At 47.9% G+C, this 26073-nt stretch overlaps 1 protein-coding gene and 1 pseudogene across 1 annotated transcript in view; one reads left to right on the forward strand and one right to left on the reverse strand.

Annotated features, from left to right (window-relative positions):
- The window catches only part of LOC133107602 (uncharacterized), a 980437-nt pseudogene that overhangs the window by 378669 nt on the left and 575695 nt on the right, over positions 1-26073 (reverse strand).
- Positions 1-26073, forward strand: part of LOC133108174 (immunoglobulin superfamily member 5-like) — a 41771-nt gene that overhangs the window by 12675 nt on the left and 3023 nt on the right. Inside the window, exons 2-5 of the mRNA XM_061217611.1 lie at positions 8821-9129; positions 10808-11116; positions 23469-23762; positions 24225-24338. Of these exons, the coding sequence (XP_061073595.1) occupies positions 8821-9129; positions 10808-11116; positions 23469-23762; positions 24225-24338 (1026 nt within the window). The remainder of the gene's footprint in view (positions 1-8820; positions 9130-10807; positions 11117-23468; positions 23763-24224; positions 24339-26073) is intronic.

A 26073-nucleotide genomic window follows, 5' to 3' on the forward strand; every position in this document is an offset into this window, starting at 1 on the left:
CTAACCACACTGTTAGCGCCCCTAGCGCCTAACCACACTGGTTAGCGCCCCTAGCACCTAACCACACTGTTTAGCGCCCCTAGCACCTAACCACACTGAGCGCCCCTAGCACCTAACCACACTGTTTAGTGCCCCTAGCACCTAACCACACAGTTTAGCGCCCCTAGCACCTAACCACACTGTTTCGTGCCCCTAGCACCTAACCACACTGTTAGCGCCCCTAGCACCTAACCACACTGTTAGCGCCCCTGACACCTAACCACACTATTTGGCGCCCCTAGCACCTAACCACACTGTTTAGCACCCCTAGCACCTAACCGCACAGTTTCGCGCCCCTAGCACCTAACCACACTGTTTAGCGCCCCTAGCACCTAACCATACTGTTTAGCGCCCCTAGCACCTAACCGCACTGTTTAGCGCCCCTAGCACCTAACCACACTGTTTAGCGCCCCTAGCACCTAACCACACTGTTTAGCGCCCCTAGCACCTAACCACACTGTTTAGCGCCCCTAGCACCTAACCACACTGTTTAGCACCCCTAGCACCTAACCACACTGTTTAGCGCCCCTAGCACCTAACCACACTGAGCGCCCCTAGCACCTAACAACACAGTTTAGCGCCCCTAGCACCTAACCACACTGTTTAGCGCCCCTAGCACCTAACTACACTGTTTAGCGCCCCTAGCACCTAACCACACTGTTTAGCTCCCCTAGCACCTAACCACACTGTTTAGCGCCCCTAGCACCTAACCACACTATTTGGTGCCCCTAGCACCTAACCACACTGTTTAGCACCCCTAGCACCTAACTGCACGGTTTAGCGCCCCTAGCACCTAACCACACTGTTTAGCGCCCCTAGCACCTAACCACACTGTTTAGTGCCCCTAGCACCTAACCACACTGTTAGCGCCCCTAGCGCCTAACCACACTGGTTAGCGCCCCTAGCACCTAACCACACTGTTTAGCGCCCCTAGCACCGAACCACACTGTTTAGCGCCCCTAGCACCTAACCACACTGAGCGCCCCTAGCACCTAACCACACTGTTTAGTGCCCCTAGCACCTAACCACACAGTTTAGCGCCCCTAGCACCTAACCACACTGTTTCGTGCCCCGAGCACCTAACCACACTGTTAGCGCCCCTAGCACCTAACCACACTGTTAGCGCCCCAAACACCTAACCACACTATTTGGCGCCCCTAGCACCTAACCACACTGTTTCGTGCCCCGAGCACCTAACCACACTGTTAGCGCCCCTAGCACCTAACCACACTGTTAGCGCCCCAAACACCTAACCATACTGTTTAGCGCCCCTAGCACCTAACCACACTGTTTAGCACCCCTAGCACCTAACCGCACAGTTTCGCGCCCCTAGCACCTAACCATACTGTTTAGCGCCCCTAGCACCTAACCACACTGTTTAGCGCCCCTAGCACCTAACCACACTGTTTAGCGCCCCTAGCACCTCACCACACTGAGCGCCCCTAGCACCTAACCACACAGTTTAGCGCCCCTAGCACCTAACCACACAGTTTAGTGCCCCTAGCACCTAACCACACTGTTTAGCGCCCCTAGCACCTAACCACACAGTTTAGCGCCCCTAGCACCTAACCACACAGTTTAGCGCCCCTAGCACCTAACCACACTGTTTAGTGCCCCTAGCACCTAACCACACTGTTTAGCACCCCTAGCACCTAACCGCACAGTTTCGCGCCCCTAGCACCTAACCATACTGTTTAGCGCCCCTAGCACCTAACCACACTGTTTAGCGCCCCTAGCACCTAACCACACTGTTTAGCGCCCCTAGCACCTCACCACACTGAGCTCCCCTAGCACCTAACCACACAGTTTAGCGCCCCTAGCACCTAACCACACAGTTTAGTGCCCCTAGCACCTAACCACACTGTTTAGCGCCCCTAGCACCTAACCACACAGTTTAGCGCCCCTAGCACCTAACCACACAGTTTAGCGCCCCTAGCACCTAACCACACTGTTTCGTGCCCCGAGCACCTAACCACACTGTTTAGCGCCCCTAGCACCTAACCACACTGTTTAGCGCCCCTAGCACCTCACCACACTGAGCGCCCCTAGCACCTAACCACACAGTTTAGCGCCCCTAGCACCTAACCACACAGTTTAGTGCCCCTAGCACCTAACCACACTGTTTAGCGCCCCTAGCACCTAACCACACAGTTTAGCGCCCCTAGCACCTAACCACACAGTTTAGCGCCCCTAGCACCTAACCACACTGTTTAGTGCCCCTAGCACCTAACCACACTGTTTAGCACCCCTAGCACCTAACCGCACAGTTTCGCGCCCCTAGCACCTAACCATACTGTTTAGCGCCCCTAGCACCTAACCACACTGTTTAGCGCCCCTAGCACCTAACCACACTGTTTAGCGCCCCTAGCACCTCACCACACTGAGCGCCCCTAGCACCTAACCACACAGTTTAGCGCCCCTAGCACCTAACCACACAGTTTAGTGCCCCTAGCACCTAACCACACTGTTTAGCGCCCCTAGCACCTAACCACACAGTTTAGCGCCCCTAGCACCTAACCACACAGTTTAGCGCCCCTAGCACCTAACCACACTGTTTCGTGCCCCGAGCACCTAACCACACTGTTAGCGCCCCTAGCACCTAACCACACTGTTTAGCGCCCCTAGCACCTAACTACACTGTTTAGCGCCCCTAGCACCTAACCACACTGTTTAGCTCCCCTAGCACCTAACCACACTGTTTAGCGCCCCTAGCACCTAACCACACTATTTGGTGCCCCTAGCACCTAACCACACTGTTTAGCGCCCCTAGCACCTAACCACACAGTTTAGCGCCCCTAGCACCTAACCACACAGTTTAGCGCCCCTAGCACCTAACCACACTGTTTAGTGCCCCTAGCACCTAACCACACTGTTTAGTGCCCCTAGCACCTAACCACACTGTTAGCGCCCCTAGCACCTAACCACACAGTTTAGCGCCCCTAGCACCTAACCACACAGTTTAGCGCCCCTAGCACCTAACCACACTGTTTAGTGCCCCTAGCACCTAACCACACTGTTTAGTACCCCTAGCACCTAACCACACTGTTAGCGCCCCTAGCACCTAACCATACTGTTTAGCGCCCCTAGCACCTAACCACACTGTTTAGCGCCCCTAGCACCTAACCACACTGTTTAGCGCCCATAGCACCTAACCACACTGTTTAGCGCCCCTAGCACCTAACCACACTGTTTAGCGCCCCTAGCACCTAACCACACTATTTGGTGCCCCTAGCACCTAACCACACTGTTTAGCACCCCTAGCACCTAACTGCACAGTTTAGCGCCCCTAGCACCTAACCACACTGTTTAGCGCCCCTAGCACCTAACCACACTGTTTAGTGCCCCTAGCACCTAACCACACTGTTAGCGCCCCTAGCGCCTAACCACACTGGTTAGCGCCCCTAGCACCTAACCACACTGTTTAGCGCCCCTAGCACCTAACCACACTGTTTAGCGCCCATAGCACCTAACCACACTGTTTAGCGCCCCTAGCACCTAACCACACTGTTTAGCGCCCCTAGCACCTAACCACACTATTTGGTGCCCCTAGCACCTAACCACACTGTTTAGCACCCCTAGCACCTAACTGCACAGTTTAGCGCCCCTAGCACCTAACCACACTGTTTAGCGCCCCTAGCACCTAACCACACTGTTTAGTGCCCCTAGCACCTAACCACACTGTTAGCGCCCCTAGCGCCTAACCACACTGGTTAGCGCCCCTAGCACCTAACCACACTGTTTAGCACCCCTAGCACCTAACCACACTGTTTAGCGCCCCTAGCACCTAACCAAACTGTTTAGCGCCCCTAGCACCTAACCACACTGTTTAGCGCCCCTAGCACCTAACCACACTGTTTAGCGCCCCTAGCACCTAACCACACTGTTTAGCGCCCCTAGCACCTAACTGCACTGAGCGCCCCTAGCACCTAACCACACTGAGCGCCCCTAGCACCTAACCACACTGAGCGCCCCTAGCACCTAACCACACTGTTTAGCGCCCCTTGCACCTAACCACACTGTTTAGCGCCCCTAGCACCTAACCACACAGTTTAGCGCCCCTAGCACCTCACCACACAGTTTAGCACCCCTAGCACCTAACCACACTGTTAGCGCCCCTAGCACCTAACCACACAGTTTAGCGCCCCTAGCACCTAACCACACAGTTTAGCTCCCCTAGCACCTAACCACACTGTTTAGCGCCCCTAGCACCTAACCACACTATTTGGTGCCCCTAGCACCTAACCACACTGTTTAGCGCCCCTAGCACCTAACCACACAGTTTAGCGCCCCTAGCACCTAACCACACAGTTTAGCGCCCCTAGCACCTAACCACACTGTTTAGTGCCCCTAGCACCTAACCACACTGTTTAGTGCCCCTAGCACCTAACCACACTGTTAGCGCCCCTAGCACCTAACCACACAGTTTAGCGCCCCTAGCACCTAACCACACAGTTTAGCGCCCCTAGCACCTAACCACACTGTTTAGTGCCCCTAGCACCTAACCACACTGTTTAGTACCCCTAGCACCTAACCACACTGTTAGCGCCCCTAGCACCTAACCATACTGTTTAGCGCCCCTAGCACCTAACCACACTGTTTAGCGCCCCTAGCACCTAACCACACTGTTTAGCGCCCATAGCACCTAACCACACTGTTTAGCGCCCCTAGCACCTAACCACACTGTTTAGCGCCCCTAGCACCTAACCACACTATTTGGTGCCCCTAGCACCTAACCACACTGTTTAGCACCCCTAGCACCTAACTGCACAGTTTAGCGCCCCTAGCACCTAACCACACTGTTTAGCGCCCCTAGCACCTAACCACACTGTTTAGTGCCCCTAGCACCTAACCACACTGTTAGCGCCCCTAGCGCCTAACCACACTGGTTAGCGCCCCTAGCACCTAACCACACTGTTTAGCACCCCTAGCACCTAACCACACTGTTTAGCGCCCCCAGCACCTAACCAAACTGTTTAGCGCCCCTAGCACCTAACCACACTGTTTAGCGCCCCTAGCACCTAACCACACTGTTTAGCGCCCCTAGCACCTAACCACACTGTTTAGCGCCCCTAGCACCTAACTGCACTGAGCGCCCCTAGCACCTAACCACACTGAGCGCCCCTAGCACCTAACCACACTGAGCGCCCCTAGCACCTAACCACACTGTTTAGCGCCCCTTGCACCTAACCACACTGTTTAGCGCCCCTAGCACCTAACCACACAGTTTAGCGCCCCTAGCACCTCACCACACAGTTTAGCACCCCTAGCACCTAACCACACTGTTAGCGCCCCTAGCACCTAACCACACTGTTTAGCGCCCCTAGCACCTAACCACACTGTTTAGCACCCCTAGCACCTAACCACACTGTTAGCGCCCCGAGCACCTAACCACACTGTTTAGCGCCCCTAGCACCTAACCACACTGTTTAGCACCCTTAGCACCTAACCACACTGTTTAGCGCCCCTAGCACCTAACCACACTGTTTAGCGCCCCTAGCACCTAACCACACTATTTAGCGCCCCTAGCACCTAACCACACTGTTTAGCGCCCCTAGCACCTAACCACACTGTTTAGCACCCCTAGCACCTAACCACACTGTTTAGCGCCCCTGGCACCTAACCACACTGAGCGCCCCTAGCACCTAACCACACTGAGCGCCCCTAGCACCTAACCACACTGTTTAGCGCCCCTAGCACCTAACCACACTGTTTAGCGCCCCTAGCACCTAACCACACTGTTTAGCGCCCCTAGCACCTCACCACACTGAGCACCCCTAGCACCTAACCACACTATTTGGCGCCCCTAGCACCTAACCACACTGTTTAGCCCCCCTAGCACCTAACCACACTGTTAGCGCCCCTAGCACCTAACCACACTGTTTAGCGCCCCTAGCACCTAACCACACTGTTTAGCGCCCCTAGCACCTAACCGCACTGTTTGAGTGTCTCTGCAGGGCTTTTGTGAATCTCCAGGACATTGCAGCAGACATGCTTAACATTCCTAACCATGGACCACATTTTTCTTCCAGCCAAGAGTCCCATCAGGATTTGATTGAGATTGTGGGAGTTCTTTCAAGTGCCAAGTGCCATTTGTGCATCATGTAGATACAGGCCAGGAGCTTCAGTTAATGTTCACATCAACCATCAATCGGGAAAAAATGTAATCTAAGTGACTTTGACTGTGGAATGATTGTTGGTGGCAGACAGGGTGGTTTGAGTATCACAGAAACTGCTGATCTCCTGGCCCTAGTCTCTAGAGTTTTGCATTGCAGAAATCCATTGAGCAGCAGTTCAGCAGACAGAAACTTCTTAATGAGAGAGGAGAATGGCCAGACTGGTCAAAGCTGACAGGAAGGTGACAGTAACACAAATAACCAACCAAACACTACAACAGTGGTATGCAGAAGAGCATCTCTGAACACAGAACGCATCATAACTTTAAGTGGATAGGCTACAGCAGTAGAAGTCTAAAACAAGTCTAGTAAATACCTAATAAAGTGCTCAATGAGTGTATATTAAACTGTAGGCTGACATAAGCTGAAATATGTCCTGAGATGATCTGCAATATATCAAATGGAATACATTAAAACTGTATACACACACTAAATAAGCCCAGAATGTGTGCTGAAACAAGTGTAGTGTTCACATTTGCTGGTGTGAGTGTCAGTGCAAAGTGTATTCTATAGTGTGTGTGTTTCCAGTGTGATCTCATCTCCTGTATCACCCATTAGGTCTTACCCTCAGTGTGGGAGCCGCTCACTAGCTGAACCATCTCACAACTGAAACCCCCCCTGCCATTGGCTGAACCGTCTCACAACTGAAACCCCCCCCGCCATTGGCTGAACCGTCTCACAACTGAAACCCCCCCTGCCATTGGCTGAACCGTCTCACAACTGAAACCCCCCCTGCCATTGGCTGAACAGTCTTACAACTGAAACCCCCCTTGCCATTGGCTGAACCGTCTCACAACTGAAACCCCCCTGCCATTGGCTGAACCGTCTCACAACTGAAACCCCCCTGCCATTGGCTGAACCGTCTCACAACTGAAACCCCCCCTGCCATTGGCTGAACCGTCTCACAACTGAAACCCCCCTGCCATTGGCTGAACCGTCTCACAACTGACACCCCCCCTGCCATTGGCTGCACATCTCCCATCTGCACAAACCCTTTATCCTGGCATGAGGATGGTCGTCTACAATCTCAACGTGCTGGCTGTTTTACTGCAGGCAGTCCATGGTGAGTGTGCCACTCAGACACCAGCCTTAATGTGTTCCACATGGAAATTCCCCACATGTACATAAATGACCATGCGCACCACACTGTTTATATGTACCAGACCTGGATAAAATACTTTACCCCAGTACAGTTTTAAAAAAAGGCCCTCATTTTCACAAACAGAACATGATTGCCTTGTATGTCTACATAACCACATTGGTTTTTCTGATGAGTGAAATATGCTAATTGAAAAATGAAATAAATATGCTCAAATATGATTAAATCCTCCAGATGGACACTTCCACTATCACCCCCCCCCCAGGATTGAAACCTGTAAATGAAATGTATTCTTTAAATAGTTGTGTACTAAATATTAGTGATTATTTCCTCCACACAGACAGAGTAACAGTGTCCTCCCTCAGGGCCAAGCTCCCATTTGCTCCACACTCCACAGTAACACAGAACACATTAATATTCCACCAGCCACATTGGTGTGATTATGAAAATTAATTAGAGTTGGGATCTTCATCAGGAAGGGCGGGGGAGATTAAAACGTAACACATGCCGGTCCGCCTATTTATCACCTCCCCAGTTACCGATGCTGCGGTGCTACACCTCCATCTTTTCGTAATCACGCGCGCTCTCCTGTGAAAGTAATTAAAGTGCAGCCTTGGCCTAGGCCGGGTTTTTCATTTCTCTCTTTTTTATCGTGTCGACAGCGGGAGGCTCATTGCAGCAGCTCCCAAACTTAAACCGCTGCATTTGTCTTGACAATAAACCTGGATGTCCCGTGGAATTACAGTCTTTCCTGAATCCCAGTGCAGGACAATCTTCTTTTGTTGTATTTGTTTCAGATTTCTTGCCATTTTCTCCCAATTTGGTGGTCAATTGTAACGTTTATTTTCAATTGCCCATGTACTGCTGAGGAAACACTGCTACAGCCGTCCCCCAGTGGGCGGAGGGAGATCGACACGGCTCCTTCAAGCCGTGCGGTCTCCCGCTCTGGGGGGGTGACTCTGGGGGGGGGGGGGGTGACTCTGGGGGGGGGGACTCCGGGGTGCTACGAGGCGCTCGTGTGCACTGATCCTCCTCGCCGAGTATGCTCTGTATCTGTGTTGTAATCGGCGTGCTACTTACTGTATGTAAATGCTGTAATTCTGCAGTGGGCACTAAACTACAGCCCCTGCCCTGACAAGAACGGGAAATATATGCAGTACAACAAAAGACCAGGTCCCCAGCCCTAGGGCCCAATCACAGCTGCGCTATACGTATCTCAGGTTTTTGGCAGGCCCAGGGCTGTAGCTCCACAGCAGAATTACACCAGGCACAGAGAATGATGTCACCCTCTCTACTCGATATTCGTATGCTTGCTGACACCTCTGCACTCATGACAGTGAGCGCAAATGAGGGTTGTGTAGAAGCCTTGGTTTCTGGCCCCAGCCAGGCAAACAAAGGCTACATTCACAGCTTAACGTTTACAAACACAGTTTCAGGCTTGACTACCGAATCTTGTTAATATGTGACTTCTTTCTGAAAGCCGCACTGCTTTTCTGTGCTGTGCAATAGTGTTGGGCGAGGTCCAGCTCCAGCCTCGGAGCCTGGAGGTACTGAGCGGAGACCAGGCGAGGTTCAGCTGCAGCTCAGCCACCCCCTGGCTGGTTCTGACCTGGTCCGTTAACCGGCGGGCAGTGATGACCATTTCGGCAGAACACGGCATCCTCTCCAACAGCGACCGCTTTACCGCTGCAAACTTCACGACTGCCGCCTCCTCTGTGTGGGAGCTCACACTCTGGAATGTGACACGTGACTACACAGGTGATGTCACCTGTGACCTCCAAAACATTGGGAGACAAACAGCCACTCTGTCTGTGCAAGGTTTGTGTGCATTTCCTTTTTACAGTTCTTGAATGTGTGAATCTATGACAAAAACAAAATATCTTAATTTTCAGGTGACTAATAAAGTATATGAATGAAATAACATAATACAATAACATTTAACAATAAAGTATAATATTTATATTTATTAAATTACATTACATTTTAGTCATTTGGCAGACGCTTTTAATCCAAAGTGACTTACAAGTGCATAGGTTCTTCCACAAGTTAAAGCAACACATCCATAACTAATAAAATACACATGAAGTGCTCTTCTAAACATACAGTCATCATAAATGCAATTTATTTTTTGGGTTAGACAATAGGGATAGGGATAGGGATATTGGAAGGGGGGGGGCGGGGTAAATCAGGAGGTAAGACTAAGTTACAGTTTGAAAAAGTGTGTTTTTAGTCTGAGTCGAAATAAGGGGAGGGATTCTGCTGTCCTGACAGTGCTAGGCAAGTCATTCCACCACTGAGGAACCAGAACGGAAAACAGGCGTGAACGTGCAGCTCGACCACCAGGTGCACGTACAGAGGGAACCATAAGGCGACCAGAGCTGGCAGACCGGAGTGGTCTAGCTGGGGAGTAGGGAGTGATTAAGGATTGTATGTAAGGTGGGACAATCCCCTTAGCAGCTTGAAATGCCAACACTAGGGCCTTGAATCAGATGCGTGCGGCAATAGGAAGCCAGTGGAGGCCAATAAGGAGTGGGGTGACATGAGCCGACCTGGGCTGACTGGTGATCAGGCTGCAGCATTCTGGACCAGCTGGAGGGGCTTGATGGCACACGCTGGGAGACTGGCTAGGAGGGAGTTGCAGTAATCCAGGCGGGAAATGACGAGCGCCTGAACTAGGAGCTGGGTGGCTTTCTCCGTCAGGAGATGACGGATACGGCGTTATCAATATAGTACAGCAAAACAAATATGCTATACATTTGATCCATTTTACCAAAATATGATGATATAAAATATCACAAAATATATCCATTACAGCTATGACTACATTACACGATACTGTCACATCTGTGCCCTTTTGGCCATCTGTGTTTCTCTGTTTCCTGAGGCCCTAGCGTTTTCGCCTCTGTGACCACTATAGTCTGTTTTCAGTTTAATTCCCTCTCATTCATTTGTTTCACCTGTGCTCCATTTGTTGTCTCCGCCTCCCACTCTTTATATGTATTTCCTTCCTGTCTCTTGTCATTAATTTGACCTGTTTCTTATCTGTTCCCCAGTTCACACACCTGGTTCTTTTCTTGTTATGTTGTTGTCTGTTTCGTTTGTTCAGCCCTAGTCCATCATATCCAGTGTTCTGTGTCTGTCCCTGTATATTGTCCTGTCCCCGGTTCTAGCCTCCTGCACCCCATGCCTTCACCCTGTGCCCCATGCCTACACCCTGTACCCCATGCCTACACCCTGTACCCCATGCCTCCACCCTGTGCCTTCACCCTGTACCCCATGCCTATGATATTCATATGCTTGCTGACACCTCTGCACTCATGACAGTGAGCGCAAATGAGGGTTGTGTAGAAGCCTTGGTTTCTGGCCCCAGCCAGGCAAACAAAGGCTACATTCACAGCTTAACGTTTACAAACACAGTTTCAGGCTTGACTACCGAATCTTGTTAATATGTGACTTCTTTCTGAAAGCCGCACTGCTTTTCTGTGCTGTGCAGCAGTGTTGGGCGAGGTCCAGCTCCAGCCTCGGAGCCTGGAGGTACTGAGCGGAGACCAGGCGAGGTTCAGCTGCAGCTCAGCCACCCCCTGGCTGGTTCTGACCTGGTCCGTTAACCGGCGGGCGGTGATGACCATTTCGGCAGAACACGGCATCCTCTCCAACAGCGACCGCTTTACCGCTGCAAACTTCACGACTGCCGCCTCCTCTGTGTGGGAGCTCACACTCTGGAATGTGACACGTGACTACACAGGTGATGTCACCTGTGACCTCCAAAACATTGGGAGACAAACAGCCACTCTGTCTGTGCAAGGTTTGTGTGCATTTCCTTTTTACAGTTCTTGAATGTGTGAATCTATGACAAAAACAAAATATCTTAATTTTCAGGTGACTAATAAAGTATATGAATGAAATAACATAATACAATAACATTTAACAATAAAGTATAATATTTATATTTATTAAATTACATTACATTTTAGTCATTTGGCAGACGCTTTTAATCCAAAGTGACTTACAAGTGCATAGGTTCTTCCACAAGTTAAAGCAACACATCCATAACTAATGAAATACACATGAAGTGCTCTTCTAAACATACAGTCATCATAATGCCTACACCCTGTACCCCATGCCTTCACCCCATGCCTTCACCCTGTACCCCATGCCTACACCCTGTGCCTTCACCCTATACCCCATGCCTTCACCCTGTACCCCATGCCTTCACCCCATGCCTACACCCTGTACCCCATGCCTACACCCTGTACCCCATGCCTACACCCTGTACCCCATGCCTTCACCCCATGCCTTTACCCTGTACCCCATGCCTACACCCTGTACCCCATGCCTTCACCCCATGCCTACACCCTGTACCCCATGCCTTCACCCTGTACCCCATGCCTACACCTTGTGCCTACACCCTGTACCCCATGCCTACACCTTGTGCCTACACCCTGTACCCCATGCCTACACCCCATGCCTACACCCTGTACCCCATGCCTTCACCCTGTGCCCCATGCCTTCACCCTGTACCCCATGCCTACACCCTGTACCCCATGCCTTCACCCCATGCCTTCACCCTGTACCCCATGCCTACACCCTGTACCCCATGCCTTCACCCCATGCCTACACCCTGTACCCCATGCCTTCACCCCATGCCTTCACCCTGTACCCCATGCCTACACCCCATGCCTTCACCCTGTACCCCATGCCTACACCCTGTACCCCATGCCTACACCCTGTACCCCATGCCTTCACCCCATGCCTACACCCTGTACCCCATGCCTTCACCCTGTACCCCATGCCTACACCTTGTGCCTACACCCTGTACCCCATGCCTACACCTTGTGCCTACACCCTGTACCCCATGCCTACACCCCATGCCTACACCCTGTACCCCATGCCTACACCCTGTGCCTTCACCATGTACCCCATGCCTACACCCTGTGCCCCATGCCTCCACCCTGTACCCCATGCCTTCACCCTGTACCTCATGCCTTCACCCTGTACCCCATGCCTACACCCTGTGCCCCATGCCTACACCCTGTACCCCATGCCTTCACCCTGTACCCCATGCCTTCACCCCATGCCTTCACCCCATGCCTACACCCTGTACCCCATGCCTTCACCCCATGCCTACACCCTGTACCCCATGCCTCCACCCTGTACCCCATGCCTTCACCCCATGCCTACACCCTGTACCCCATGCCTACACCCTGTACCCCATGCCTACACCCTGTACCCCATGCCTTCACCCCATGCCTACACCCTGTACCCCATGCCTTCACCCTGTACCCCATGCCTACACCTTGTGCCTACACCCTGTACCCCATGCCTACACCTTGTGCCTACACCCTGTACCCCATGCCTTCACCCTGTGCCCCATGCCTTCACCCCATGCCTTCACCCTGTACCCCATGCCTACACCCTGTACCCCATGCCTACACCTTGTGCCTACACCCTGTACCCCATGCCTCCACCCTGTACCCCATGCCTTCACCCCATGCCTTCACCCTGTACCCCATGCCTACACCCTGTACCCCATGCCTACACCCTGTACCCCATGCCTTCACCCCATGCCTACACCCTGTACCCCATGCCTTCACCCTGTACCCCATGCCTACACCTTGTGCCTACACCCTGTACCCCATGCCTACACCTTGTGCCTACACCCTGTACCCCATGCCTTCACCCTGTGCCCCATGCCTTCACCCTGTACCCCATGCCTTCACCCCATGCCTTCACCCCATGCCTACACCCTGTACCCCATGCCTACACCCTGTACCCCATGTCTTCACCCTGTACCCCATGCCTACACCCTGTACCCCATGCCTTCACCCCATGCCTTCACCCTGTACCCCATGCCTACACCCTGTACCCCATGCCTACACCCTGTACCCCATGCCTTCACCCCATGCCTACACCCTGTACCCCATGCCTTCACCCTGTACCCCATGCCTACACCTTGTGCCTACACCCTGTACCCCATGCCTACACCTTGTGCCTACACCCTGTACCCCATGCCTTCACCCTGTACCCCATGCCTACACCTTGTGCCTACACCCTGTACCCCATGCCTACACCTTGTGCCCCATGCCTACACCCTGTGCCCCATGCCTTCACCCTGTTCCCCATGCCTCCACCCTGTACCCCATGCCTTCACCCTGTACCTCATGCCTTCACCCTGTACCCCATGCCTTCACCCTGTGCCCCATGCCTTCACTCTGTACCCCATGCCTTCACCCTGTACCCCATGCCTTCACCCCATGCCTAAACCCTGTACCCCATGCCTTCACCCCATGCCTACACCCTGTACCCCATGCCTCCACCCTGTACCCCATGCCTTCACCCTGTACCCCATGCCTACACCCTGTACCCCATGCCTTCACCCCATGCCTACACCCTGTACCCCATGCCTACACCCTGTACCCCATGCCTCCACCCCTGTAATTCTGTCTGGTTTGCTCTGGTTTGTGGTCTCTGCCTGTTTTTTTTTATTCTGCTTTGGATTATCCCGTATGTACCCGTCTTGCCCGGGTTTTGACCATCGCCTGTTTCTGGATTACATTTTGGATCTGCCCCTTTTTCACCATGTCCCTGAGTCGGCACTTGGTTCCTCTGTCCCTGACAGATACTGTATACATGGACTGTATAAATGGCAAAACATATAATCCACCAACCCTGCTTCTGCCATGAAAATAGAAGTTTGTACTCTTGGACTCATACTCCAATCTTCAACACATACAATGCAGAGAGTACATATTTAGACAGAAACACAATTTATGTAGTTTTGACTCTAAAAGCATTGGATTTGAAATGAAACAAAGAATATGAGGAGAGCAGAGTACTTTAATTTGAGGGAATTTATATCCACCTGATTTTAGGGGACCATAAGTAATCGGACAAATTAACACAATATTAAATAAAGTCATCATATTTAGTACTTGTACTGGGGTGCAAATCCTTGCAGTGAATGAGCGGCTGAAGTCTACGACCCATAGAGATCACCAGACACTGGGTATATTTCCTGGTTAAGCACTGCCAATTCATGAAGTGAATTTTGAGGCATTTGGTTGGCTGTAAGAAGATTAGATATTTCTCTACAGTTCAGAATTCCTCCTGCATTCATCCATGTCATTAGCAGTCATATAATCAATAAAGAGAAGTGAGCCAGTTCCAGTTACAGCAGTAGCTGTACCTGCCCAAGCCATAACGCTACCTCCACCATGTTTCACAGATTAGCTGTATTTCATGGCTGACATGGGTTTTTTTGACATTGGACACTTGCTATTGTTGAGCTCACCAATATGTGGGTGTTAGCATGGGTTTCCTCTGGGTACTCCGGTTTCCTCCTCAGGTTAAGTGTACTCCTGCTATGTCCCTTGACGAAGCAGGGGACAATCCTCCCTGGAGCAATGTGGAGTTAAGGGCCTTGCTCAAGGGCAGCCCACGGATCGTATTGTGGTCACAGCGGGGATTGAACCACCAACCTTGCGGGTCCCAACCATAACCACGTACCTTAACCGCTACAGGCTACAGGCCGCCCCCTAAGTTTCTCCTAAGTCACAAGAATGGGTTAAATGCTGAGGGCACACACACATTATTTTTTTTTTTTTACATTTGATTAATTTAGCTTTGGCTGCCTTTATTGGGCTCCACACTCTGACTGGAACGTAGATTTTGTATGACTCTCATGTAATGATCCTTTCCCAGCTTCTGTTGCGCAGCTGATCTGATTTTCATTGTGCCTGCTGATAGAGGGGAATGTTGACTGTGGTTTTCGCCACAGGGATATCTGACACTGCTGATGGCAGTGCTGTGTGTGTGGGGGGTCGATCTCACTATTATGACAACTGCAGTCTGCATGCTTCGCTGGTACCTTATGACCAAAAGAGACAACACAGTCAAACCCAACCAAAAAATACCGCCTGCCTAAAGCTCGCCCACAGGTGTTCACAACGCTGTCCTTGTGTTCTGTTCCTTTGTTTGTTCGTTCATTCATTTATTTATCACTCCACCGTGTATAGGTGAGAACATTCATGATGTAGCTTTATATAAGTAAAAAGTGAAAAAAAAGTATTTATGGTATAAGATTTGGCAAAAAAATTATAATAATTAGATCTTCAAAGTGGCAATATGCAAGATTCTGTGTTTTTGGTTGTTTTGGTTGTTTTGGTTGTTTTGGTAAGGGGTAATTACAGCGGAACTGCACACTGTAAAATATCAGAGGCTTGTCTACCTTTAAATGAGCCAGCCTGAAATGAATACAAAATATAAAGCCATTGCTCAGCTATACAAGTACATATGCCCAAGTATCATAGAAGTAAAGCTAATGTTACTTTTCACTCCAAGTGCTTACAAATGATGAAAACCGTAGCTCACAGCATTTGCTAGCCACATGCTAACCCATAATTCTAAAATAGGATTAGGATACATAAATTATTTAACACACTGCAGCATTTAGCTCGGTTATGGACAGAACATGGTAATGTTAATAGATCCATTTCTACAACAACAAGCTAGTGCTTTGTATGGTTTGATGAAAGTAATAAGCCCTATGAAAGTAATAAGCTCTACTAAAAGATAATGCCTTATCTCCAGTAGCTACGTATATTTTCTTCTTTTCTTATAAACTCCTCCACCAATCGAAACAATAGCCAAATGTAATTATTGTTCTGTTCTGCCAAAGATCACTATCTGTTTTGGTAGACTTGCCTTGAGATCATTACTTTGGTTTACGTCTTTTAGTGGTCTGAGTCAAGGTTGAGGGATCCAAAGAGAATTTCACAAAGCTTTGACTTTTCTTCAGCAAACAATTCACCAACCTCAACTAAGCTCATAAATCGTTAGAGCCTGCAAGCTGCTGCCTTCTTCTATAGAACTGCTACACATGGCTACTTTTATTAGAGACATGCAAGGTGCTGCCTTCTTCTATAGAACTGCTAGACATGGCCACTTTTATTAGAGACATGCAAGGTGCTAGCATTAGCCGTAACGCTCATCGAAATGCATGAAAGCAGCAGTTAGAAAATGTTGCTATGGGTTATTTATTTATTTAAGTATTTACTTATTTTTGTTGGTAGGGGTTATAGGTATCTCTGGTGCTGTACTGAATACATAAAACACAGTTCCTGTGTGGCTTACATTTTGGTGGGAACTTAGGTGACCAACAGCAGCCAATGTATCTTAATCACATGACAATTTCCTGGAGGACCAATTTCCTGGAGGACCAGCGGCCATAGCAACCCATAGCAACCCAATCATTTCTAAAACATAGGGGTTAAACAAGGCCTAGATGACATGGCATCCACTAAAAAATATGATGGTGCCCAGTCCATATCAGTTCATACAGTTGACCTGTAACAGAAGAAAAGTAAGCTCTAAGGGGGGAACTTCACTGCTGCTGCAACCCTCCGTGTGCCCTCAGAAGGACTGGGCTGCACCAGCTGTACTTCAGTTCAAACGCAGCCTAGTTGGCCATAACTTGAAATCCTACTAACACTCTTGAATTAGGCATTACTAACATAAAAGCAGTGACACAACAAAAATAACAACGTAACTACCTAACAATGTAACAGTCCTACAGCCTACACCTACACTCAGCAGGTGTAATCACATAGTCACTAGCAGTAAAATATTTTCTGCATACACTGTTTCTGTAACATTATGGCATTTTGCAACTCGGTGAACAAGTATAGGTAACATTTATGGATATGATATTTCAATAGTGTTCTAGCGAGCAAACTAGCTGAGATGCCAAGTGGAAGTTTTCATTGTTGATTATCCACCCGTCTTCGTAATGACTTTACATCCAAAAGAGTTTTGACATAACCAGTTAGCTAGCATAGAAGTAATTATGGTGCCACAACATTTATTAGCTGATTTTGTTGTAAAGTTCCTTGTAGCTCGCTAGTTTGGACTTTACTCATGGTAAAACTGGTCCTAGGGATTTTTCAGCTCACTGGTTAGCTATATCAATGAGTTATATGATAGAACACATAAAAAGTAAGCTTACCAGTGACCAAGTGATCCGAACAAACAAACTTTTTCTGGTGTAAGATGTTGCCTACATAAATTGCAAATCCACCTTGATCTTCTTTCTGTTGACAACCTTCAATTTTCTTATCCGTAATCTTTGGCAAATTAAAAAACAACTTGTCTCTCTCCCGATCAGCTTGATTTGAGCAACCATAAACTGCACGGAAATGAACCACAATGAATCTTCAATGTTATCGTTGTATTTTTATCCTGTGTTTATGACCTGAGATTTAAAAAACTATATTTCCATGGGTTCCATGGAAAGGTTGTCCTCCACGGGTCAAGGTCAAGTGGTTTGTGACGTGTATTAAGAACGATGCATTCCCGAGCTGGTTCCTCTAGGTGGACCGGCTCCCCATTTACTCCCATTCATTTTCAGGAACTCTCTGAAAGCACACACTAACTATGGAGGACAGATCGATAAGAGAGCACTAACGTTAATAGGTCTCTTTTTTTGAGCTGATGAAATTTCTTGTTTAGGTTTATTTTATTTATTTGGCTCCTGCATAGAAATACAGCAATGTAATTTGGTCATTTTAACGCACACGCCAAATGGGAATATGTTACTTGTGTGCAAAGATATATCACTTAAAATAACACAAAAAAATCTTATTTTTCTTGACTAAGGCAAAAAAGGGATGCTTTTTGTGGCCCTCCTGAACAGACAGAGGATATTGCAGCAGTAGGAAGTGTCAACAGTTAATATTCTCCTTCTACTCATATGCAATACAGATCACATCTAAGTACTGCCCAGAATACTGTTGATAGCTTCTCTCTATTTATAGGATGGGAGTGATGCTCCTCTACGCCTGCACGTTATCAACAGAATAATTCAGCCATTTCCCCCACCAGTCTCTGCTGCCGCCCCACCCCCTCTCTGTAACTGGGCTCTCTGCTTTCTCCTCTCCAGGGCTCTCTACCTCTCCTCTCCAGGGCTCTCTACCTCTCCTCCTCCTTCTCCTCCTCTTGCTCCTCCACTCCCCTGCCAGCTCATTGCTTTGCCCAGAGGCAGTTACATTTGTGGAGAAACTGTGTATCAGGCCAGCAGGCTACTTATGATTATTTAATTAGTGTAAAAAGTTTTTTACAGACTGGTAAAAATGGCAGCCTTGAAAACTCAGATGTTCTCACTCTTTTTTTCTTCTGGCTAATGTGTTGCCTGTTTGAAACAGGCAATTAAAACAGATAAAACAGGAAGTGCCATAAATCACAGCTCAGCAGGCCCTCGGGAGCACCATGTGGACTAGTGGAGCACCATGTGGACTAGTGGAGCACCATGTGGACTAGTGGAGCACCATGTGGACTAGTGGAGCACCATGTGGACTAGTGGAGCACCATGTGGACTAGTGGAGCACCATGTGGACTAGTGGAGCACCATGTGGACTAGTGGAGCACCATGACCATGCCAGTGGTCTGCAGCCATGGGGGAACTATATACTGTGATATACAGTATACTCTCAGCTCAGTACATAGACCACAGTGGTATGTGATATACAGTATACTCTCAGCTCAGTACATAGACCACAGTGGTATGTGATATACAGTATACTCTCAGCTCAGTACATAGACCACAGTGGTATGTGATATACAGTATACTCTCAGCTCAGTACATAGACCACAGTGGTATGTGATATACAGTATACTCTCAGCTCAGTACATTGACCACAGTGGTATGTGATATACAGTATACTCTCAGCTCAGTACATAGACCACAGTGGTATGTGATATACAGTATACTCTCAGCTCAGTACATAGACCACAGTGGTATGTGATATACAGTATACTCTCAGCTCAGTACATAGACCAAAGAAGGAAAATACTCACTGGGTTTGCCTGGATGCTGCAGTGATGTGGTAGGTTTGTGAATTAAATTGGCCTATCTAAATAAGGAGAAACAATACAGGGCAGAATAAGAGACAAAAACATGGACAGACAAAACAACAAAGCAGTCATGCATGTGAAGGGCAGTTGAATATGTCTGAAAACACAGAAAGTTGTGACGGCCATGATGCCTTTGATCTGAAAACAATTATAATAAAAAAGCCATTCTTTGTCCTTTTCTTGTTTATTTTATCATGCATCCCACAGAGTTCCTTTACCTGAGAATTCCCCTGGAGATGATCAGGTTCTGTGGCTCAGGGGGAGATAAGGGGAAAGGTTCAGGTTTACTAAGCAGATAGTCATCTGAGCTTTCAGCAGTCTTGCTGTTTGGGCAGTCTCATTTTAAACAAACAAATCCTCTCAAAGAGTTAGTGATCACCTAGAGCTAAGTTCAGGTTTGAAATATATAAGTGTAAGCACATTAATATCAAAAATCACTTCCGAACTTGTGGTTTTCTTCAGAGTTGGAATTCCGATCATAACTGCAGGCCTGACTCAACTTCTTGTGCAGCTGCTGCAGTCAGACTACCAACAGCCAATCATCTGGAAGAGGACACACTGGCAACAGCCAATCATCTGGAAGAGGACACACTGGCAACAGCCAATCATCTGGAAGAGGACACACTGGCAACAGCCAATCATCTGGAAGAGGTCACACTGGCAACAGCCAATAATCTGGAAAAGGACAGACTAGCAATACCCAATCCTCCTGAAGGGGACAGACTGCCAGTGTGTATATTCACACTGCAAGGCAAAAAGGCTGAATGCTTTGTAAGGAGCACCCAAATAGATCATGGATTAATTAACCCTTAGCTTTTTACATTGTAATCATTTAGCAGACACTCTTATCAGGAGCGAAGTACAACAAAGTGCATACCCATAACCAAAGACAAGTGTACAGAAAGACCCTAGAGGGAAGTAGAGTTTCTTCCTAAGTGCTAAGAATACAACAAAGATGAGCTTTTAAGAACCTAAAATAAAACCCTTACTATCTCTACTCTCATCTCTGAAACATCAAAGGTCTTTGGCAACATTGCTTAAAAAGCGACGTGCAGGCCTGTGTGGATTAGTATGGCGTGATACTTCTTAAAGGACATAATACATTTGCTTATAACCATATGCAAACTTGATCTTCTTGACTACCCCCACCCCACCCCCACCCCCACATCCCCACAGAAGTTTTACTTATTGAGATAATGCTCCTCTGACAGCTCAGCTAAAACCACGTTGAAGAAAGTCGGTTAAAAAAAGAGGGAACAAAGCAATGACCCATTGGCTATAATATATTACTGAGAGGGGCCTTTTTATCGACGCCACTACAAATTTCCACTGACACACATCCCCATTAACAGTAGCATATGGTAGATAAAATGCTCCACTGTAGATGCAGAGGCCCTCTCTTGGTTGACAGTCCCCCTTAATTAAGTGTGAATCCCTGCCATCTGAAGCTGACCGTCAGCATCTCTGGGCGTGATTTGTGGCGGTGGGGTTCAGATTTACGGGGGCGGGGGGACAGCCACAAAACGCCGCGCCTCGCGCTCTCATCCAATCATCCAGTGTCAATCTGCATCAACAGCATGCAAATGCCTTCACACACACACACCGGCCCGCTCAGCGCACACAGTTACAACCACTCGACGTACTCCTACCGCAAGCTTGCATCGCCAAAGTGCTTGCTTATATTTGTGTCACATGCCTTTTTTCGACATGGCCTCCGTTTGCTGTGAAAGGGTCGTTGACTGGAGACATGTCCATCCGTTTCAATCGTCGGTGCTGGTGTTTAGCTATACCGTCCCAAACATTACGGTCCCCACGAGAAAAAAACTGCCTCCTGCATTGTATGTCCTTCTGGAAAAGAGCATCTGCTAGCTAGCTCTGGGCTTGGGCCTCGGCTGGACCGGTCTGATGGACAGCGAGGCCAGAGTCAGATGATTGTGGTTGTAACTGTCTCTAACATATGTCACCAGATAGCCTCTGTAGAAGACCATTGTTTCTGGTGTGCTGCTCCATATGAGGAAGTCTCATCTTTTAAGCCCCTTAAATTCTGTCTTCAGAGCTCCAATTCTCCTGCCAAGGGAAAATAATGAAAACGACGGCAGTTATTGAGGTGAGATTCCCGCCCCTGGGAAAGACCTCACGGTGGGTCCAGAGAACGGTGCAAAGGTAGAGAGAAGCCTTCATTGTTCTTTATAACAGAGATGCCAGTTAAACCTCATCACTGGGGATAATTGTGACTGGAGGGATAGGAGAGCCACCCACTGCTGGGTGAGGGGGGAGGCAAGGGGGTGGGGGGCATGTCTGGAAAACTTAGCCTGTCAGCTGTTAGCATAATTTTAGGTCAATTAATTTTTTGGCAATAGTTAATCTACTGAGCAACCAATCTTAGGTACTGAGGCAGCATTTTCCAAGCCAATGGACAAGATAAAAATGGGCTTGATACTTAATGAAAATGATACTTTCATGATAAGTCAACGCCAATTGCTTATTGGAAAATTGCATGCTGTTTTTAAAAACTGGAACATGGTGAGACACTGTTATCCTGGCCAATTGACAGAACTGATTCAACACCAGTCATGGCGTGTATGCGTGTGTATGAGTGTGTATATATATGGGTGGGTGCATGAGTAGTGTATATGTGTATGGCTGTGTCCATGAGTTGTTTGTATGTGTATGGGTGTGTCCATGAGTTGTTTGTATGTGTATGGGTGTGTGTACAAGTTGTGTAGGTGTGTTTACAGTATGGGTGTGTGTATGAGTTGTGTGTGTGTGTGTATGGGTGTGTGTACAAGTTGTGTAGGTGTGTTTACAGTATGGGTGTGTGTATGAGTTGTGTGTGTGTGTGTGTATTGGTGTGTGTACAAGTTGTGTAGGTGTTTTTACAGTATGGGTGTGTGTACGAGTTGTGTGTGTGTGTGTATGAGTTGTGTGTATGCGTATGGGTGTGTGTATGAGTTCTGTGTATGCGTATGGGTGTGTGTATGAGTTGTGTGTGTGTGTGTGTGTGTTTACAGTATGGGTGTGTGTATGAGTTGTGTGTGTGTATGGGTGTGTGTATGAGTTGTGTGTGTGTGTGTGTGTATGAGTTGTGTATGAGTTGTGTGTGTGTGTATTCGTATGGGTGTGTGTACGAGTTGTGTGTGTATGAGTTGTGTGTATGCGTATGGGTGTGTGTATGAGTTGTGTATGAGTTGTGTGTGTGTGTGTGTATGAGTTGTGTGTATGAGTTGTGTATGCGTATGGGTGTGTGTGTGTGTGTGTATGTGTATGCGTATGTGTGTGTGTGAGTTGTGTGTGTGTGTGTGTGTATGGGTGTGTGTGTGTGTGTGTGTGTGAGTGTGTGTGTGTGTGTGAGTGTGTGTGTGTGTGTATGGGTGTGCATTGTGTGCTAATATGTGTTTGATATTGGTGGGATGGGCAGCTGGGCAGAGGCAGTAGATAAATCAGGGCAGATGTTTTATTTGGACATTGCAAAGTAACTTCACTAATTATCCTGCTGTCAAGAACTGCCTGTTCTACTTCTTCACTTTTACTCGGGCAAACAAAGGACTTCTTACAAAGCTCAGGACCCACTCCAAGTGACCCACTGCCGGCTCTATACAGACAAGGAAGCGGCAGAAAAAAATAAAACCATTGAAGTAGTTTGAGTTCCATTGTCATCGACCTTCTACGCTCCATATCACACTTTCTTAATACGCATCATAAAAACACAAGTATAAAGTGGGATAGCAGGTGGTACAATGCTACATTGCCAACACTCCCTTGGGCTACAATGCAGTGACGCACATTAAGATGACCAGATTTAATACTGTTGGAGGGAGAACTGCTGAATAAATAGGCGTGGCATGGTGTGCAATATGAGATGTTCTGGCTAATCCAGGACTGTTGGCAATGCTACACAGAGCAATAAAAACGACATATTCACTGCTGACCTGTACTGTGTTACTCAGATGAGTAACAATATGGCAGATTGCGAGATTACGACATTCCTGTTGCACTGCTGCTGTTAGAAACGAATGATTCAAGAAACTGGCTGTAGCACTGATCTCAGCCAATCACTGCGTTAAACAGTGCTAATGTGGGTGGGTTTGGATGAATCAAGGTGGAGGCAGTTGTCTGTTCTGAACTGATTTTATTTAAAGGATGGAGAGCTGGGCCCTTTTTAACATTCCATGATGACTGCTGTAAAGCACTAACAAAATGTGAAAAAAACCCAAAGTCATACATTACATAGCCCTTTTCTTTCTCCACAGAGGGTGGGACCGTGGGCATCTCTGGCGGAAATGTGACATCGAGGAAGGGGAGTCGCGTGCTCTTTCGGTGCCAGGCCTCTGACTGGTTCCCTGAGCCACAGGTGACCTGGGCATTGGGTGGCCAGGAGGTGAACAACACCAATAGCAGCAGTGTGAATACCCTCAGTGGCCTGTTCCACTCCACCACCTCCCTGCTCGTCCTGGCAGAGGAGAGTACATGGGTGGAGTGCCAAGCCTCCATACCCGCTCTCCCTACCCCCAAAACCCACAGCGTCTTCTTAACCATCATTGAAGGCAAGCACACCTCCACTCCTCTCCTTAATCTACAGGAAAACTGCTTCATTGCACTTCCTGCAAAAGGATATGCAGTGCCCTCCATAATGTTTGGAAGATACGAAAATAATAGTTTCTCCTGAATATTTATTCCATTGAGTTCGACATGAAAATTTGTCAGTATCTACTGCATATCTGGCAGCAACACAGTGGTTTGAGGCTCATTTGATACCACAGACCCTTGATGACTTATTACCATTTAGCCAACAAATATGTTCCATACTGTATCAGGTCTTTGGACCTTTCCACCTCAATAGCAGCAGGTGGGTGCCAAGCTATTTCTCAGGACTCCCTCAGTAAAATCGGAAGATATCCACCAAAAAGTGGCCTGTGAAGGGAAGGATAATGGATCAGACTGCATATTCTTCTCCTCGGTGCGGTTGTCACTGATATTATCTCCTAACCCAATTTGTTCACTTGCAGATCCTGGGGGAGAGGGCCAGAGGGTTCTGGTTGTGGCGCTGGTGTCTGCGCTGGCTGCCCTGCTGCTAGTGCTGCTCATCACCGCCATTGTTTGCTGGTGCAGGAGTCGCACGAGTAAGCACGTCTGTTTTTACTGTAAAAACACAGGGCCCTCCACTGAGTGTATGTGCGCTAGAAGGGAATAACATTTTGATGAAGAGTGAGGTTTTGAGCCGGGACACACTGCTCCACTCGAAGGGCAGGCGCAGGAAGGGCGAACATTAGCATACAGAACTCTAATCCCGTCAGCAGAAACACCATTTCCAAAAGTGCTTGCGTCCGGTTAGCGACACCTCCCTTCAGCCCAGAAAGAGCTGCCCACTGCTGAGAGGCACAGTGAAACGTTCAGTCCAACTCGGACAGAGTACAAACCGTATGAGCCCAATACCATCCATATGTACAGTCGATTCAGAACATTTTACTGTGCAGGTATTTAGGAGGAAATCTTCCTACAACATCACTGTAAAAGCAAAGTAAACAGTGGATGAATGGACAACCCTCATGAATGAATAACTATATTACTCATGATTAGTAGTATACAGTAATATACAGTGCAGAGGTGGGGTAATTTCCGATCACAATAATCAAAAACACAAACATGAATCTCTAAAAAAATACTACTATTAACATCAAACATGTACCATATAATTTGGACACTTTCCACTTTGCCCCCCAATTTCCTATCTTGTCCTTGTCCTATAAAAGGGTCAGTATCTCAATATCTTAAAATTGAACTTTATTTCAAAGTTAGGTTAACCAGAGCCCTCGTTAGCCAGCACAATTACAGGTTTATCTATACCAAGTCCAAATCCTGTAATTACACAAATCTGTATATTCATTCTGCTTTGCAAATGCAGCGTTATTCCTAAACCTGAATATGACACGTTATACCTTGTTGGAAAGGGTAGGAAACCTCATACAAGAAGCGTACCATGTTATTGTCAGGTTCCGTGTTTTCACTGTCTGGTCTTTTGTTCCGTGTTTTGGTACCCTCTGTGCACACCGTAGTCACCCTGTCAATTTGTTAATTCATTTTCACTTCCTGATTGTTTCCCACGCCATTCCCTCTTGTTATCTGTCGTACAGAAAACGTTTCTGTAGTGCGTTGCCAGATTGTTATGTGTCAAATCCATACTCTCCAGCGTTTGTATCTGATTGATACCTGGTACGACCCTTTTTGTTTTTCAATACCTCTGCTTATCCCATCTGTCTAGTTCTGAACCACTGTGTATCAATCTGTTTCTGTTTTTCGACTTTGTTCTTTGGATTCCGATTCTGTCAGATTTGCAGTTTGTTTTCATCCCTCCGCCTGTGACCACGTTGTTGGCTACTGAACCCTGCCTGTCTGACCTTTCTTAATTTAAATAAAGAAAAGTCTTGGTCTCGCATCTGGATCTGGTATGCTATGTGCCTGATAGTTTTACATTAGTTCTGTACTGAAATGACCAAGCAATGCATTTACGCAACAATAAGAAGTAATTAATAATTTGCCAAACAAACTTGTATTTCTACCAAACTTCTGAATTGCATATTTTTGTCCTTATATTGGAACATGATTTTTTGACGTAGAGAGTAGAGAAATGGTATCAAGGATTGTTAGAATATGCCTCTTATTGTCTGAGTCTGTGGCGAGGTGAGGGTTGTAAACTGTGAGTGTGGTGAGGGGAGGCTGGAGTTTTATTGCCCTGTTTTGCAAATAAGAAGCTGATAAGCATCTAACTACTATTCTCACCAACAATCTGGAATCACCTTTTTTCGGTTTTATCACGTCACAATTTTTTGTATGATATAAATATGAATGTAACAATAA

This window comes from Conger conger, chromosome 13, assembly GCF_963514075.1.
Source record: "Conger conger chromosome 13, fConCon1.1, whole genome shotgun sequence".
In the NCBI taxonomy this organism is placed as follows: Eukaryota; Metazoa; Chordata; class Actinopteri; order Anguilliformes; family Congridae; genus Conger; species Conger conger.